Source organism: Ahaetulla prasina, chromosome 3 (genome assembly GCF_028640845.1).
Source record: "Ahaetulla prasina isolate Xishuangbanna chromosome 3, ASM2864084v1, whole genome shotgun sequence".
Lineage (NCBI taxonomy): Eukaryota > Metazoa > Chordata > Lepidosauria > Squamata > Colubridae > Ahaetulla > Ahaetulla prasina.
Window position 1 is genome coordinate 137126763 of NC_080541.1, and position 14945 is coordinate 137141707.

At 36.3% G+C, this 14945-nt stretch overlaps 1 protein-coding gene across 5 annotated transcripts in view; it reads left to right on the forward strand.

The window, feature by feature from the left end:
- WDR47 (WD repeat domain 47) overlaps positions 1 to 13348 on the forward strand; it is a 42605-nt gene extending 29257 nt beyond the window's left edge. For 4 of the 5 annotated variants that reach the window (XM_058178529.1, XM_058178530.1, XM_058178531.1 and 1 more), the window contains exons 10-16: positions 1118 to 1278; positions 3473 to 3553; positions 8378 to 8547; positions 9688 to 9858; positions 10140 to 10271; positions 10782 to 11000; positions 11925 to 13348. In XM_058178529.1, the coding sequence (XP_058034512.1) occupies positions 1118 to 1278; positions 3473 to 3553; positions 8378 to 8547; positions 9688 to 9858; positions 10140 to 10271; positions 10782 to 11000; positions 11925 to 12067 (1077 nt within the window). In that variant the 3' untranslated portion in view covers positions 12068 to 13348. The remainder of the gene's footprint in view (positions 1 to 1117; positions 1279 to 3472; positions 3554 to 8377; positions 8548 to 9687; positions 9859 to 10139; positions 10272 to 10781; positions 11001 to 11924) is intronic. The other variant, XM_058178528.1, reaches the window with a different exon arrangement.
- Positions 13349 to 14945: the final 1597 nt, after the last annotated feature.

Sequence of the window (14945 nt, forward strand, 5' to 3'; positions counted from 1 at the left end):
GATATGTTATACAATATATGACATATTATTTGTATAATAATTTGGAGCTTCAAATTATTAGCTGAATATATGATGCATGTTTTGGTAAAGGTATCATTAAAAGATAAGTCTATTTAACATGGAACTTTAAATCAGTTACCATCATTCCGAATATTACAATCCATTTAAAATATCTCTATGCTTGCAGCTAAACCATTTTTTTTACTGCTAATGGATGGATATAAAATGTTTCACTGCTAATGTATTACTTTAGTATTGATGCTAAAATGAATAGTTCATGTTCCAAAAATGGCTGAAAATGCAATGACCAGGTTAGATCATTTTTTTTCATATTTGATGGCTATATTGCAAAGCTCCATTATTTTAAAACATGATTTATAATAGAATGAAACTAATTCTAAAAGCTGAGTTTACTTTCTAATCTTCTATTTTGATTAAACATTACAGCTATCTTTGCATATGATAGCTACTACAAAGGTACTTTATAGTTCATATTACAAAATATGTATATTTTTATTAGAAAGTATATACTTCTCCTTCTGCAAAAGAATTAGTAATCATATGGAGTATTGCTGTCCAAAATAACTTCATGTTTGAAAGTAAATAAAAAACAATTTAATTTAATTTGGAAGTCATTTTTAGATTTTAATTCTATGTATTAGTTTGTTCCATATCTAAATTTAGATTTCTCTGAACATAAATTTAATTATAATAAAGTTTACTCTAAACAGAAATATTTAATTTTAAATGACCTGTTAAATAACAATGAGTCTTTCCTTTTTCAGACAGAAATTACTAGAAATTACTTCATTTTCATGATTACAGTGTTAATTATTGCTACTAATATTTAAATACTAACTGGATTTTCACAGTAACCTACAGTTTTTAAAATGATACAAGTTACTCAGTTATATAAAACTAATGAAATATTAAAAATTCTTATCTAGTCTCATTTATACATTTCCTGTTTATTCATCTTGTGTTTTATTTTTATGTCTCGTGCCCTTTTTTGCTTTCTCAAAAGTGTTTAATAAAAATATGATTTAAAAAACATTAATTTTTATACTTGCTTCTTAATAAAAATAAAGTTCATATTTATTTAACTGTTTTTATACAGCAGGATGACAAATCAAAGAAACAGTTCATTTGTATCAATACTCTAGAAGACACACAAGCTGTCAGAGCTGTGGCTTTTCATCCAAGTGGCACTCTGTATGCTGTTGGCTCTAATTCCAAAACTCTGAGAGTCTGTGGCTATCCAGACCTCCCGGATTCAAGGTACGAATAATGGATTGGATTTTTCTCATCATTCGCCATGTAATGTTTGCATCCATGTTTGCTCTGCTTTTTTGTTGCTCTTTTCTCCCCATTTATTTTTAACTTACTGATATAAAAATACCACTAGAATAGTATCTGAAATATTTTGTATATACAGGTCTACTTAGATTTATTTTTCACACTCAAGAAAACATCATTGGGTACAGTTTTTCCTTTTGGAAATTCCATTAAGCAAAGAATTGGTACAATTTTTCCATTTTTCCTTGGGGGATTTTTATTAATGCATTGACTAGGCCAGTGATTCTCAATTTGTGGTCCACAAACCCCGGGGGGGGGGCACGATGTCATCACAGAAGGGCCATGAAGGCTTGAAGAAATGTTACGATTCAAATCTTGAGTTAAGTCTTGGGGGTCCGTGGCCATAAAAGACATTTAAAGGGGGTTTGCGGTGAAGAAAATAATGAAAACCATCAATTCATCTTTATTTTAATAATATGGTATAAATGACTTTTTAACATAATAGCCTAAATAGCAATCCTGTGAGGTACACTGAGAGCATATGCACCAAGACAAATTCCTTGTGTGTCCAATCACACTTGGCCAATAAAAAAATTCTATTCTATTCTATTCTATTCTATTCTATTCTATTCTATTCTATTCTGTTCTATTCTATATTAAACTTCAGTTATTGAGACAAGTCCTGAAAATTTGATAAAAGTGAATTCTTACTATTTAGTTGCATTGTTTCAAGAACGTTCTTTCAGTTTATATTTTATAAAAAGTTCCCCAAAAGTTGAAATACATTTTTGAGTATGCTAAGATTCATATACATTTTTCTATACAGTTTCCCTGTTATTTCAAGACATTTATAAAATGACTTGAACCAAAAGGCATAGTCAACTTGTTTGCTCCCATTACTTATTAGTTCAGAAAGTAAGAATTTGATTGGTTCATTTTAAAATGTAAATTGATTAAGTATCTTATGGTAGGGATTACGCAGTGGCTCTCACATGCTTTCATGCAACAATTTTTGATCTTCAAATTAGAAAATGGGTAAGGAAACATGACAAACAAGATGTTCTGATACACCTTTGCTGGCACAGACAGGAAAAGAAAAAATGCATAGCATTTACCACCTAACTGTGGTAAAAATATACCCTGGCAAACCTTTTTCTAAAAAATGAATTTCTATAATGTTGCCTTCATCTTATCCCTTAGACCAAGAGTGAAACTGGTTACATTTCTTAATTTTACTGGTGTTAAAAAATAAGTAGTCCTCACTTATCAACTGCCAATTCAGCAACTGTTTGAAGTTATGACCGTGCTGAAAACGGAGGCTTATAATCGGTCCGCAAAATTCTGGCTGTTGCTTCCCTGCATTTACATGATTGCAATTAGGATATTTGTCAACCACTGCATATTTATGAAGGTTGCAGGTCCTATGATCACATGATCATCATTTGTAGCCTTTATAACTTTATAGCTTCCAACAAAATCACTGGGGAAGCCAGCAGGAAGTCGGAGGATGCAATAACATGATATTTCACTTAATGACCTGCAATGATTCACTTAACAATTTCAGTGGAACCAATGTTGTAAGTCATTGCAGTCACATGACCTTTATAATAGTGTTGCATAGTGAGAGAGCCATCAGTCCCAATTGTAGTCGGAAAATGAGGACTATCTATAGTATCTTTCCTCTAATGTTGATACCAGCAATTAAATTATCATGCACAATTGACCAATAGCAGGCCTTACATTAGTGACCTTAAAGAACAAGTAGTTCTATTAAAGTCATTGTGACTACTGAAAATGCATTTGGAATCATGGTTCATTTCTCATTTGTATCTATAAAGTAAGAAATTTAGAAAGTAAGAAAGGTAATTTTTAATTGGTTCAATGATTCCATCATTCTCACTGAGTTTCTTCAATCTCCATTGTCTTGTGTGGCTGCCAAGCATGGCAAAGGGACCCAATATTCACTGTGCCTTAGATAACATGACTTGCTGCTGCTTCAATTAGTTGTCGGTTTGCTGTATAAAATATTGCCCCAGTGTGTGTTTTTGTGTGACCCATCACAAACCCGCTTTCACCATGTGAAACTGAAAAAGTCATAAGTGTATTAACTCACATAGGATATCTTGTGAAGTGTGTTCCTAGTCTCTTTGTAACTATTTGCTTATATGTTGTTTAGCTCCTCCACTGCTGTTCCTCAAAAACTCGTATTTGACTTAGGCAGATCTGCGCTCTCTTCTTCTGTAAAGATGACAACAAAGTAACTAGTATATTTATTTACCTACACTTTGGAATCTTTAGTTCATTGGGGGGGGGGTTCTCTTGGCTTTTCCATTATGTGCTTTCCCACATCTAAATATACTGCCTTCTCTATATATTTGGGGTGTTTTTTCTCCACGTTTTATAACTTAATACACCACTACATTTTTCAGCTTCTGTATCATGATTCTTTTTTTTTTAATGCTACTTTAAAACTGTCTTGATTTTATTAGCTCTCTGTTGCCTTATTAGCATCCTCTTTTATTTGCTCAGTTATACAGCCCAGTAGTAACATTACGTCATTACTTTTATATACATTGTTTACATATATACATTTTACAGCTACTTGTAAATGATTGTCAAATGACTCTTTTCTTGGGACTGTATTGGTTATGGTTATGCTTGTATAGAAAAAAAATAATGCTAGGCATTATTACACTTTCATTAGCATTACAGTTATGAGCCATTCTGTCTGCATATGGCTAAATTGGTTTTCATATACATTTATTTGTTTTGGCATATAATACTTTGCCTTCACTGTCTCAAATATATTAGAAGTGGCTTAAGAAAATAAATGTTAGTCTTTTTTTCCTCTTTAACTGTATAGACTGCAAAAAAAATTTAGACAGTCCAATCATTTAAATTGATCTTTGCTCCTATAATGTTAAGAAGTGGAACTGTTCTGTTGCATATATTCTAACTATAAATAAGTAAATAAATTTGTTGTTTTGTTCTCTGAATACGTTGGTGGTAAATGATGCTGTTCAAGGAAAGGGCAGTTACGGAAAAGTTATCTCACAAAATTGAACTTGTGCATTCCAAAAAATCCCAGAAACAACTTCCACAAAGGCGTATTAATATGGATTGGATAGCTAGGTAGTGGATTTTATTTCAAAGAGTGGAATCATTTATTTATTTATTTATTTATTTATTTATTTATTTAATCGTATTTATATACCGCCCTATCTCCCAAGGGACTCAGGGCGGTTTACAGGCACTAAAAACAGATAAATAGAATATAAATACAATATAAAACATTTAAAAAACTTATTCTAAAGCCCGTCCAATTAAAAATAGAAATAAAACCCAATTTAAAACCCAAAATTTAAAATCTAGCTCAGTCCTGCACAATTAAATAAGTATGTTTTAAGCCCGCGGCGGAAGGTCCGAAGGTCCGAAAGCTGACGAAGTCCGGGGGGTAGATCGTTCCAGAGGGTGGGAGCCCCCACAGAGAAGGCCCTTCCCCTGGGTGTCGCCAGATGACATTGCCTCGCTGACGGCACCCTGAGGAGACCCTCTCTGTGAGAGCGCACGGGACGGTGGGAGGTATTCGGTCGCAGTAGGCGGTCCCGTAAATAACCCGGCCCAATGCCATGGGCGCTTTAAAGGTGGTCACCAAAACCTTGAAGCGCACCGGAAGGCCACAGGAAGCCAGTGCAGTCTGCGCAGGATAGGTGTCATATGGGAGCCACGAGGGCTCCATCTATCACCAGCGCAGCTGCATTCTGGACTAACTGTAGCCTCCGGATGCCCCTCAAGGAGCCCCATGTAGAGAGCATTGCAGTAATCCAGGCGAGACGTCACGAGTGCGTGAGTAACCGTGGATAGGGCATCCCGGTCCAGAAAGGGGCGCAACTGGCGTACCAGGCGAACCTGGTAGGACGCTCTCCTGGAGGCGGCCGGCAAAAGCTCTTCTAGAGACAGCCGTTCATCCAGGAGGCGCCTAAGTGGCGGACCCCCTCCATCGGGGCCAATGACCCGCCGCCGATGTTCAGCTGCGGATTTAGCTGACTGTACCGGGATGCCGGCATCCACAGCCACTCTGTCTTGGCGGGATTGAGCTTGAGCCTGTTTCTCCCCATCCAGACCCGTACGGCCTCCAGACACGGGACAGCACTTGATAACCGTTGGGGTGGTTCGGTGTAGAAAAAATACAGCTGAGTATCATCCGCATACAGCTGATACTTCACACCGAAACCACTGATGATCTCACCCAGCGGTTTCATGTAGATGTTAAACAGAAGGCGAGAGAATCGACCCTGCGGCACCCACAAGTGAGGCGCCTCGGGGCGACCTCTGCCCCCTGTCAACACCGACTGCGTCCGGTCGGAGAGATAGGAGGAGAACCACCGGTAAACGGTGCCTCCCACTCCCAATCCCCCCAACCGGCGCAGCAGGATACCATGGCCGATGGTATCGAAAGCCGCTGAGAGGTCTAATAGGACCAGGGCAGGGGAACAACCCCTATCCCTGGCCCTCCAGAGATCATCTACCAACGCGACCAAAGCCGTCTCCGTGCTGTAACCGGGTCGGAAACCGGACTGGAACGGGTCTAGATAGACAGTTTCATCCAGGTGCAAGGGAAGCTGATATGCCACCATACTCTCTACAACCTTCGCCGCAAAGCGAAGGTTGGAGACCGGACGATAATTACCTAAAACAGCCGGGTCCAGGGAAGGCTTCTTAAGGAGGGGCCTCACCACCGCCTCTTTCAAGGCGGCCCTCCACCAAAGAAGCTATCGTAATCGCCTGGAGCCAGCCTCGTGTCACCTCCCGAGTGGCCAGCACCAGCCAGGAGGGGCACGGGTCCAGTAAACACGTGGTGGCATTCAACCTACCCAGCAACCTGTCCATGTCCTCGGGAGCCACAGGGTCAAACTCATCCCAAATAATGTCGCCAAGACCACCCTCGAGCGTCTCACCCGCATCACCGCAATCTTGGTCCAGACCATCCCGAAGCTGAACGATTTTATCGTATAGATAACCGTTAAACTCCTCAGCCCGTCCCTGCAACGGGTCATCCGCTCCCCTGATGAAGGAGGAGCGAGTCACCAAACAGGGCGGCGGGCGGTTATCTGCCGATGCAATGAGGAGGCGTAGCTATGCCCCGCTTCCCCCAATGCCACTAGGTAAGTCCTAGTATAGGACTTCACTAGTGTCCGATCAGCTTCCGAACGGCTAGACCTCCAGGAACTCTCTAGGCGTCTTCTCCGGCGCTTCATCCCCCTCAGCTCCTCGGAGAACCAAGGAGCTGGTTGGGCCCTGCGCCGGGTCAGAGGCCGCAAAGGCACGACTCGGTCTAAGGCCCCCGCCGCGGCCCGTTCCCAGGCCGCAACAAGTTCCTCGGCCGAGCCGTGAGCCAGACCCTCAGGAAATGGCCCAAGCTCCGTCCGGAACCCATCCGGGTCCATCAGGCGCCTGGGACGGAACCAACGTATCGGCTCCGTCTCCCTGCGGTGGTGAATGGCGGTCTGGAGTTTAATTCCTAATTCAGCAAGTTGTTGTCTCAATAGAACAAAATGTAGAGGCAGAGAGTAAATCTCTTTTTATTGATTGAACTGCGGATGAGTTGTAATAGATCAGCAAGTACTACGACTCTAGATTGATTTACATTAGCAACACAGATTTACTCTATAAGCCCTACTATTCTATTTTGATGCAGAAAATTTTGGATACCTGGAAGTGGATGTTATATGTGAAAAGACATATAACATTGGTTCCTGAACATTGGATTTGGGAGATCAAAGAATTCCTGCCCTGCATAAATTAGCCCAGTGTTCCAAGATTTGGGTTCCATAGAGCTTTTGGGGAAAAACATCCTATTATTTTTTAAAAATCTGTAGATTGCAACAGGATATGCAATTGATTCAGTCATGTTTTTTATAGGAGAATGATATAGTAGGTGTATATATTTTGCTGGAATGCAGAACAAGCTAGGAATATACAAATTATTTCAAAGTTTACTCTAATATGGTTCTAATGTAGATATATTGATGTGAAAATAAGCGTAATAAACTGGAAATGCTTTAGTTTAAAAGCCAGCCTAGGTAAAATGTGAAAGTTAAACTGTTTTGAAGCACAGCTAATAAATCCCAAATTGGAAAAGGACAAAGATCAATTTCTTGCCAAAATTCCCCATCTCCTCTTTTTATTTTGATGCAAATATATGAATAGCCTTTTATTTGGAATTAATAAAAATTTCAGTGAATGAATTTAGATTGGAGAAAAGACAGGCATCAACAACATGCTGTAATTTGGAATTACATCAGGGAAACAATGAAATATCCATCTTACATATTGTTTCCCCAATCATTTTAGCAGTGCCTCCCTTCCATTTATTGTAGATCTATAAGACACACAAAGACTGATGGGTCTTGTGGCATAAAATACAATTTTACCACAGGATAAAACTTTTTTAAAAATACTTTTAGTTAAGTTTGAAATGAAAATAATTTATAAACAGCTTAATTAGATTGCAGTCCTTTATATTCATCACTGATCTTTTTGAGATTTATTTCTGAACTGTATATTGTTGATTTAGATTATAGAATGTGAGAAAGAAATTGCAAATCAAACTCTTCTAATTCCAACATATTCTTTCATGACATACCAAAGAAAAGCTAGATATTAATGATGGTACTTTGTTTGTTTTCTTTTTTCTTTTTCTTTTTTAAAACAGACAGCTGACACATACATTTAATAAATTATTACTATTATTATTTAGAAGTGCTCGCAGTAGTCAAATCAATGGTTAAATATATAGCTGTTTTCATATTCACTGAAAATTAATTTAGTTTCAACTCAACCTTTATGATCAGATACACTTCTGCTATTTATTTTTGTTTTATATTTAAGAATTTCTCCTTTTGTGCTGTATTTCCTTAAATGTATTTAAACCATTTAAAATTGTTTTGGTGAAAATAATTACTCTTTTCAATATTGTTATTAAGTCAGAAACTATTGTAGTTGGCTTTATTTGTTCACACATGTGTTCATGCACATAAAGACACAGTAATAATCTTATAATCTTTATAATGTTTTTTAGTGGTAATAGCACTCCTAAACAACCTGTAATTCGTTTCAAACGAAACAAACATCACAAGGGATCGATCTATTGTGTAGCATGGAGCCCCTGTGGACAGTTGCTGGCTACCGGTTCCAATGACAAATATGTTAAAGTGCTGCCTTTCAATGCAGATACCTGTAATGCCACTGGTAAGTGCACACAGTTATAAATTTTAATAAATCTGAACACTGGTGATAGAAGAAAAACAAAATAGTTCTTGCAAATAACATAATTGAATCAAAACTAGCTATTCCTTTCAATCTGAAACATTTTCAGAGGGAGTCATTGATAAATCCTAATTCTGAATAGCATCTTTCTGTCTGAATTTCTTCTTTCCTAAATTAGAACAGAATTAATTTCTCTCTGTCTCTATTCCCTATCACGTACACATTACATATAAAATTGGATTAGAAATGTTGATGAATGGCAAAATATTAATAATATTTATTTACTGTATTATAGATGACCTGAAATATCTTTAGGTTTTTGTGTACAAAAATGTTTAAATCACATTTTGTCCATATTCACGCAATAATAGTTCTGCCCCAAACAATGGATAGTACTCATTACTTTTTCATCAAAACTGAATATTCATTGTGAGATGATGCTCCTTTTCTTTCAATTACTGCAGGGTAGAAAAAGTAAATGCAGCAGTTCTCCCGACAGAATAAGATATTTTCAGTTATCCATTATTAATCATGGCAGTTTATAGGTGTTTACTGAAATTATTATTAAATAATTCTTGCATACGAATGCCTTCTAGGGCTATTTGCTGTTTATTAACTTCTTTAACGGATTAACGGGGACACAGCTTCCTCCATTAATCCACTAAACTGAAGTTTACTGTGATTTAGTTTTTACACGGCAGCCTTAAGTTATTGACAGATTCTGTTGCTATTTTCTGCAGTTGGACTCTTAAAAAAACAATATAATTGGATTTTAATTACCTAGAATGTCTCTGTGTAAATTTTGCTGCCACACAACATGAAGCCCACTGTTGGGAAAGAAACTTATTTCTCTTACTAATTAAATATTTATACAGATTCGTGCTATGCTGCCAGGTAAGCCTGATAGAGTCCTTTTCAAAAGCAGGCTTCCCTGGCTGACGTTTGCTAAAACACAGTAACTATATATTTTAAAGAATTTTAGTAGATCTATTTGTTTCTCAGCTTTTCAAAACCAAGCTTTTGCTTATTTTTACACTGTGTCATAAAATTCTTTAAATTGTTAGTAAACCCATTCTGTACTAAAAATGTATTTGGTTTTTTTTTCCGTTTTAATGCTTTTAGGCCCAGACCTGGAATTTAGCATGCATGATGGAACTATTAGAGATCTAGCTTTTATGGAAGGTCCTGAAAGTGGTGGTGCCATTTTAATAAGTGCTGGAGCTGGTGACTGTAATATTTATACCACAGACTGCCAGCGAGGGCAAGGTCTCCATGCTTTGAGTGGCCATACTGGTATGTTAACAGCTTATCAGAATCATTAGCTTTACAGTCTTGCTTTATGAAAAGTTTAATAAAGTTTAAAATGCATACTGTACATTAAAAACATAAAAAGCTACAAGTATCTCTTATAGTATCCTTTGTTGTGGCTTAAAAATAACTATTTTTTAATTAAACCGCTTAGAGAGGGCTGTTAAATACTTTGACGTGGTATATAAGCCTAAGTGCTATTGCTATAGGTGTTAATAGCTTTTTAAAAACTGCGGTGAATACAAATTAATATCTTTTATATGCAGGTCACATTTTAGCACTTTATACATGGAGTGGATGGATGATAGCATCTGGATCCCAAGACAAGACCGTGAGATTCTGGGATCTCAGAGTACCAAGTTGTGTTCGAGTTGTTGGAACAACTTTTCACGGAACTGGTATGCTTACTGATATTGACCTAAAAACACTTATTGGTGGTAGCTGTTCAAAATATTTATTGTGCAGAAGATGGAGATTGTCATGGTATAGCGTCTTTATAAATTTGAGTAAATATTGGAAACCTTTTGTTAGGCATCTAACATTATTATTAGATGGGCATTTCAAATAATTATATGGAATGTTTATTTTGTAAATTGTATATTTAATAGTCTGTATTCCAGTGTCATATTATATGAAATACCTTTTTTTAAACATGTAAAATAACTTATTTAAAATTTTTACTAATAGATGCTTTTATTGACAAGCATGTTTAGCATTCTCAAATCAGTCAAATGTTCCTGGTTTTATCAAACTTGCAAAGACAGAATCAGATCTTACATTATTGCACAGTTGATCCGATATTAACACCAATGCATCTGATATTGTTTTGACGAGTATTTTACAAAATCTACATTAGAATCTTGATTTGAAATCAGGTTCAGAGTACATAATGGATTCTTTTCTTTCAGGCAGTGCTGTTGCATCTGTAGCTGTAGATCCTAGTGGTCGCCTTCTAGCTACTGGACAGGAAGATTCCAGCTGTATGCTTTATGATATTCGTGGTGGGCGGATGGTTCAAAGTTATCATCCTCATTCCAGTGATGTCCGTTCTGTTCGCTTCTCCCCCGGGGCTCATTACCTTCTCACAGGATCATATGACATGAAAATAAAAGTCACAGACCTGCAAGGTAATTTCACTTCTGCACAATTTCTAAGTAGCACAAATGCTCCCAATCTCTATCTTTAGGTCAACTTGTTTATTTGATTTTTATCCCAACTTTAATACTTTTTATAAATAAGACAAGGCAACGAACATGCCTAATAATCCTTTAACCTCCTATTCTCCACTCAGCAACCCTGGTTTGGCTGAGAAACTGTAAATGGTTCAGAATCATCCAGACAGCTTTCATACCTAAGGCGGGACTAGTATCAAGTGTCTTGATTTCTACAACAGCACCTTAACCATTGTACCAAATATTTATCTTACTCTGATCCTTATATAAAATATGTGCCATTATGGCAAACTATATCTGTCTCCTTTAATTTCTGGAACTCAACAGTAGATTTGCTAGTGATTTCTGAAAAGGTTTGGTTCCAGCTCACTGATTTTAGCATAAACTCCTTTAAGTAGAATTAAGTAGTTTGTAGGTGCACACCACATGGAGAGTTTCTGTAACAATTAAAATCTTTATTTCCATTTTCTCTTTTGTTCAGTATTATGCAACATAAAAAATTATTTTATTTTTAAAACATTGTTAAACATTATACAAATTATTGAATTAACCATATACTATGTAATTTTAAATGCAATTTAATTGCAATCCATTATATTTTTATGATTTGATGGAACTTCTGGGATTGAAAACAAACGTTAAGTATATGTTTAGATAGTAGTTTATCATTTATTTTTGAAGAGCTAGATATAGAATTACCTGTTCTGTAATAGATGAAATGAGGGAGTAAAAAACATAATCCATCTGATCTGTTTCAGAGTACAGCTTTAATGGTCTTGAACTAAACAGTATTAACAAAGTTTATATGCAAAGCTAAAGTAAATGGTAGTGCTGTGCAGACATCCTATAAGTAATATTTATTCTAATTATTTTTCATAGGTGACCTTACTAAGCAGCTACCAACTATGGTAGTAGGGGAGCATAAGGACAAAGTGATTCAGTGCAGATGGCACACACAGGATCTTTCCTTCTTATCATCTTCTGCCGACAGAACTGTCAAACTCTGGAGTTATAATGTATGAATAAAGCACAGATCCACAAGACAACTGGAGTGTCTATAAAAAAGCAGCATTTGAGCAAGAAGATGCATCCCACAGAAACTTGGTTGTTATGAGATGTTGGTGTGTTGGTGTGGATTATTATTTTTCAGTGCTTTCCATGTGATCTCATGCTGCTATGACCTACTGTAGTCTTGTTGCTGAGGTTTGTTACAAGAGCTCTTGCAAAGTCAATGTGCACTCCAAAAGTTAAATTTATTTATGTGTTTACACTTTGTGTTATTTGCATTCCCTGGTCTTTGTCTCAGTGACAGTATTTTTTAAAAATTCAGTTTGAATTAGAGTTCAAAGAAATTCACATGCAATATCATAGCATCCACAAAATAAGTCTTGTTATGCCATGCTGTACAATGTTGTTTACATCTATCTTAATTAGTGGTCCAAAACCTTACCCATCAAAGTTTCATTTAATACATATAATTATGAACTCTAAAGATGATTAAAGAGGAGCTGACTCTTGATCATAGTAACTATCTAGAGATTGAGATATATGAAATGATTCTCAGTTTGAGGTGTTAGATTATGTTCAAAATTCAAGCTTTTGGTAGAAAAAACATTGGTGTGAAGACACATTAGCATTACTGAATGCGAATGCAACAAAATACCTCTGTGTAATGTAGGAAAGCAAGCACACTATTAGGTGTGGTTGGTACATGATATCAGTGGCTATAATCCTTCCTACAGAGGCACGTATGTGAAAGTATTGTGTATGCAGTTAGGAATTTTTATGAAGTTGCTATAATTACTAATTGCATTGTTGGAAAAAAATTAGTATATTAAATTGCCCATTCCTCAGCATTGCAAAACAGTATAGTAAAATGTTTTAAAATATCCTCTGGTTACACACAGTTTTCTCCTGTGTATATATAAATACCATACAAATTTTAAAGGCAATAGCATGGCTTGAAATGCTATGTCTGCATGATAATCTAAAATTAAATTATTTCCCAGTTCAGAAGTTTATTTGGAACTTTTAATTTCTTGCACTGACTATATAATATAGTTGCAATTTTATTTCTATAGAGTATTATGTTCACGTATTGTTTTATATTTTCATATTGTACATTTATCTTGCTTTTAAATTAAATTCTTAAATATTTGGATTATTTATTTGAAGTAAAATTTAAGGCTTGATTCTAATATATGCTGTGCACTGTAGCAAGATCTTTTTGAACTGTCATTAAAAAAAGTTGAGGTTACTATAGAAGTGTATATGTACTTAATTCAATAAAGAAAGTGAAGCTACATATTTTTTCTTCCTTCATATGGAAACAATTACCATGTACTTGCATATAGTGAGGTATATGAATAAGCCGACAATCACATTTTTACCAAAATAACATGAGAAATGCATTACCCACAGATAGGATGACCCACATTTTTCATGCTATTTTGAATAAAAATTCAAAGGCTGCTTATCCTTGGATGGGCTTATCTGTGCATATATATATTGGAAATATCTGTACTTTTAAAAACTTTATTATATATACTCAGTTAAGCCCATCCCCAAAAAGCCAAACTTAATTTTTAAGGTGCATTTTGGCACCTAAAATTCTTGGCTTATCCTTGAGTATATATGGAAACCAAAATAGCAGAATAAAGCTTTACAATAACAGCAGCAATGTAAAGATGGTCATTATGTATTCATTTAAAAGCCCTCTGAATTTCATAACACCTATGTAAAAAATAGCAAGATTAATATAGTGATTAAGTCACCAGGCTTGAAATCGGGAGATAATGAGTTCTAGTCCTGCCTTAGGCACAAAGTCAGTTGAGGGATTGTTGGAAGAAATGTCCATCTGGGTTCAGTTCCAAGTGGGGAAAAAGACACTGGAAACATGGAGTCTGTTTAGAATAGAATAGAATAGAATAGAATAGAATAGAATAGAATAGAATAGAATAGAATAGAATAGAATAGAATAGAATAGAATAGAATAGAATAGAATAGAATAGAATTGGCCAAATGTGATTGGACACACAAGGAATTTGTCTTGGTGCATATGCTCTCAGTGTACATAAAAGATACCTTCATCAAGGTACAACATTTACAACACAAATGATGGTCAATATATCAATATAAATCATAAGGATTGCCAGCAACAAAGTTACAGTCATACAGTCATAAGTGGAAAGAGGTAGTCAGGATCACATGGCTTGAGTTCCTGAACAGAAAAAGGCTGAGATGCTGAGCGCGCCCTGGCTTTATGCTTTCTCTGAGCTTTGAACTTCCTGGGGCACAGGAAGTGTGTCCTGATTGGTTGTCAGACACCCAGGGAGTGGGGGTCTTAGTTAGCCTTGCTGGCTGATGTAATCTTCCCAGGTGCCATGCGAGTTTCTGTTGTTAGATGGGTCCTATTGTGTTGCAGATGATGGTCCCATTGACGAAGGTGGGGAGAAAGAGTTTCTGTCTCTGACCCATTGACAAAGGTGGGGTGGAGGCAGGAAGCTGCTTTGTCCTTAAAACATGTTTCTCCATTTCTCTCATCCAGGGAAATATAATATTCTGCCTTTTTAAATATTTTCTTAAAATATTTCATTCTTCTAGGAGAGGGATGGGTGCTAACTTCCTACAGGATCTTGGCCCTTCACTCTCTCATCACCCTAGCAAGCAGGCAATGGGAAACCACTTCTAAAAATCCTGCCAAGAAAAATGCACAGACTTGTCTGGGCAGTTGCCTAGGCCAACTCTTAAGTCAAAAGCACAAACAAACAAATTGAAAGAAAAATAGTAAGGGAAGGAATGCATTCTGTAGACTAATATTCCATAAGGCTGAGAGAAAAACAGAAAAGGTTATCTTTTGTTCAGGGATACTGTATTTATTCAAGAATCTGCCATTTGATA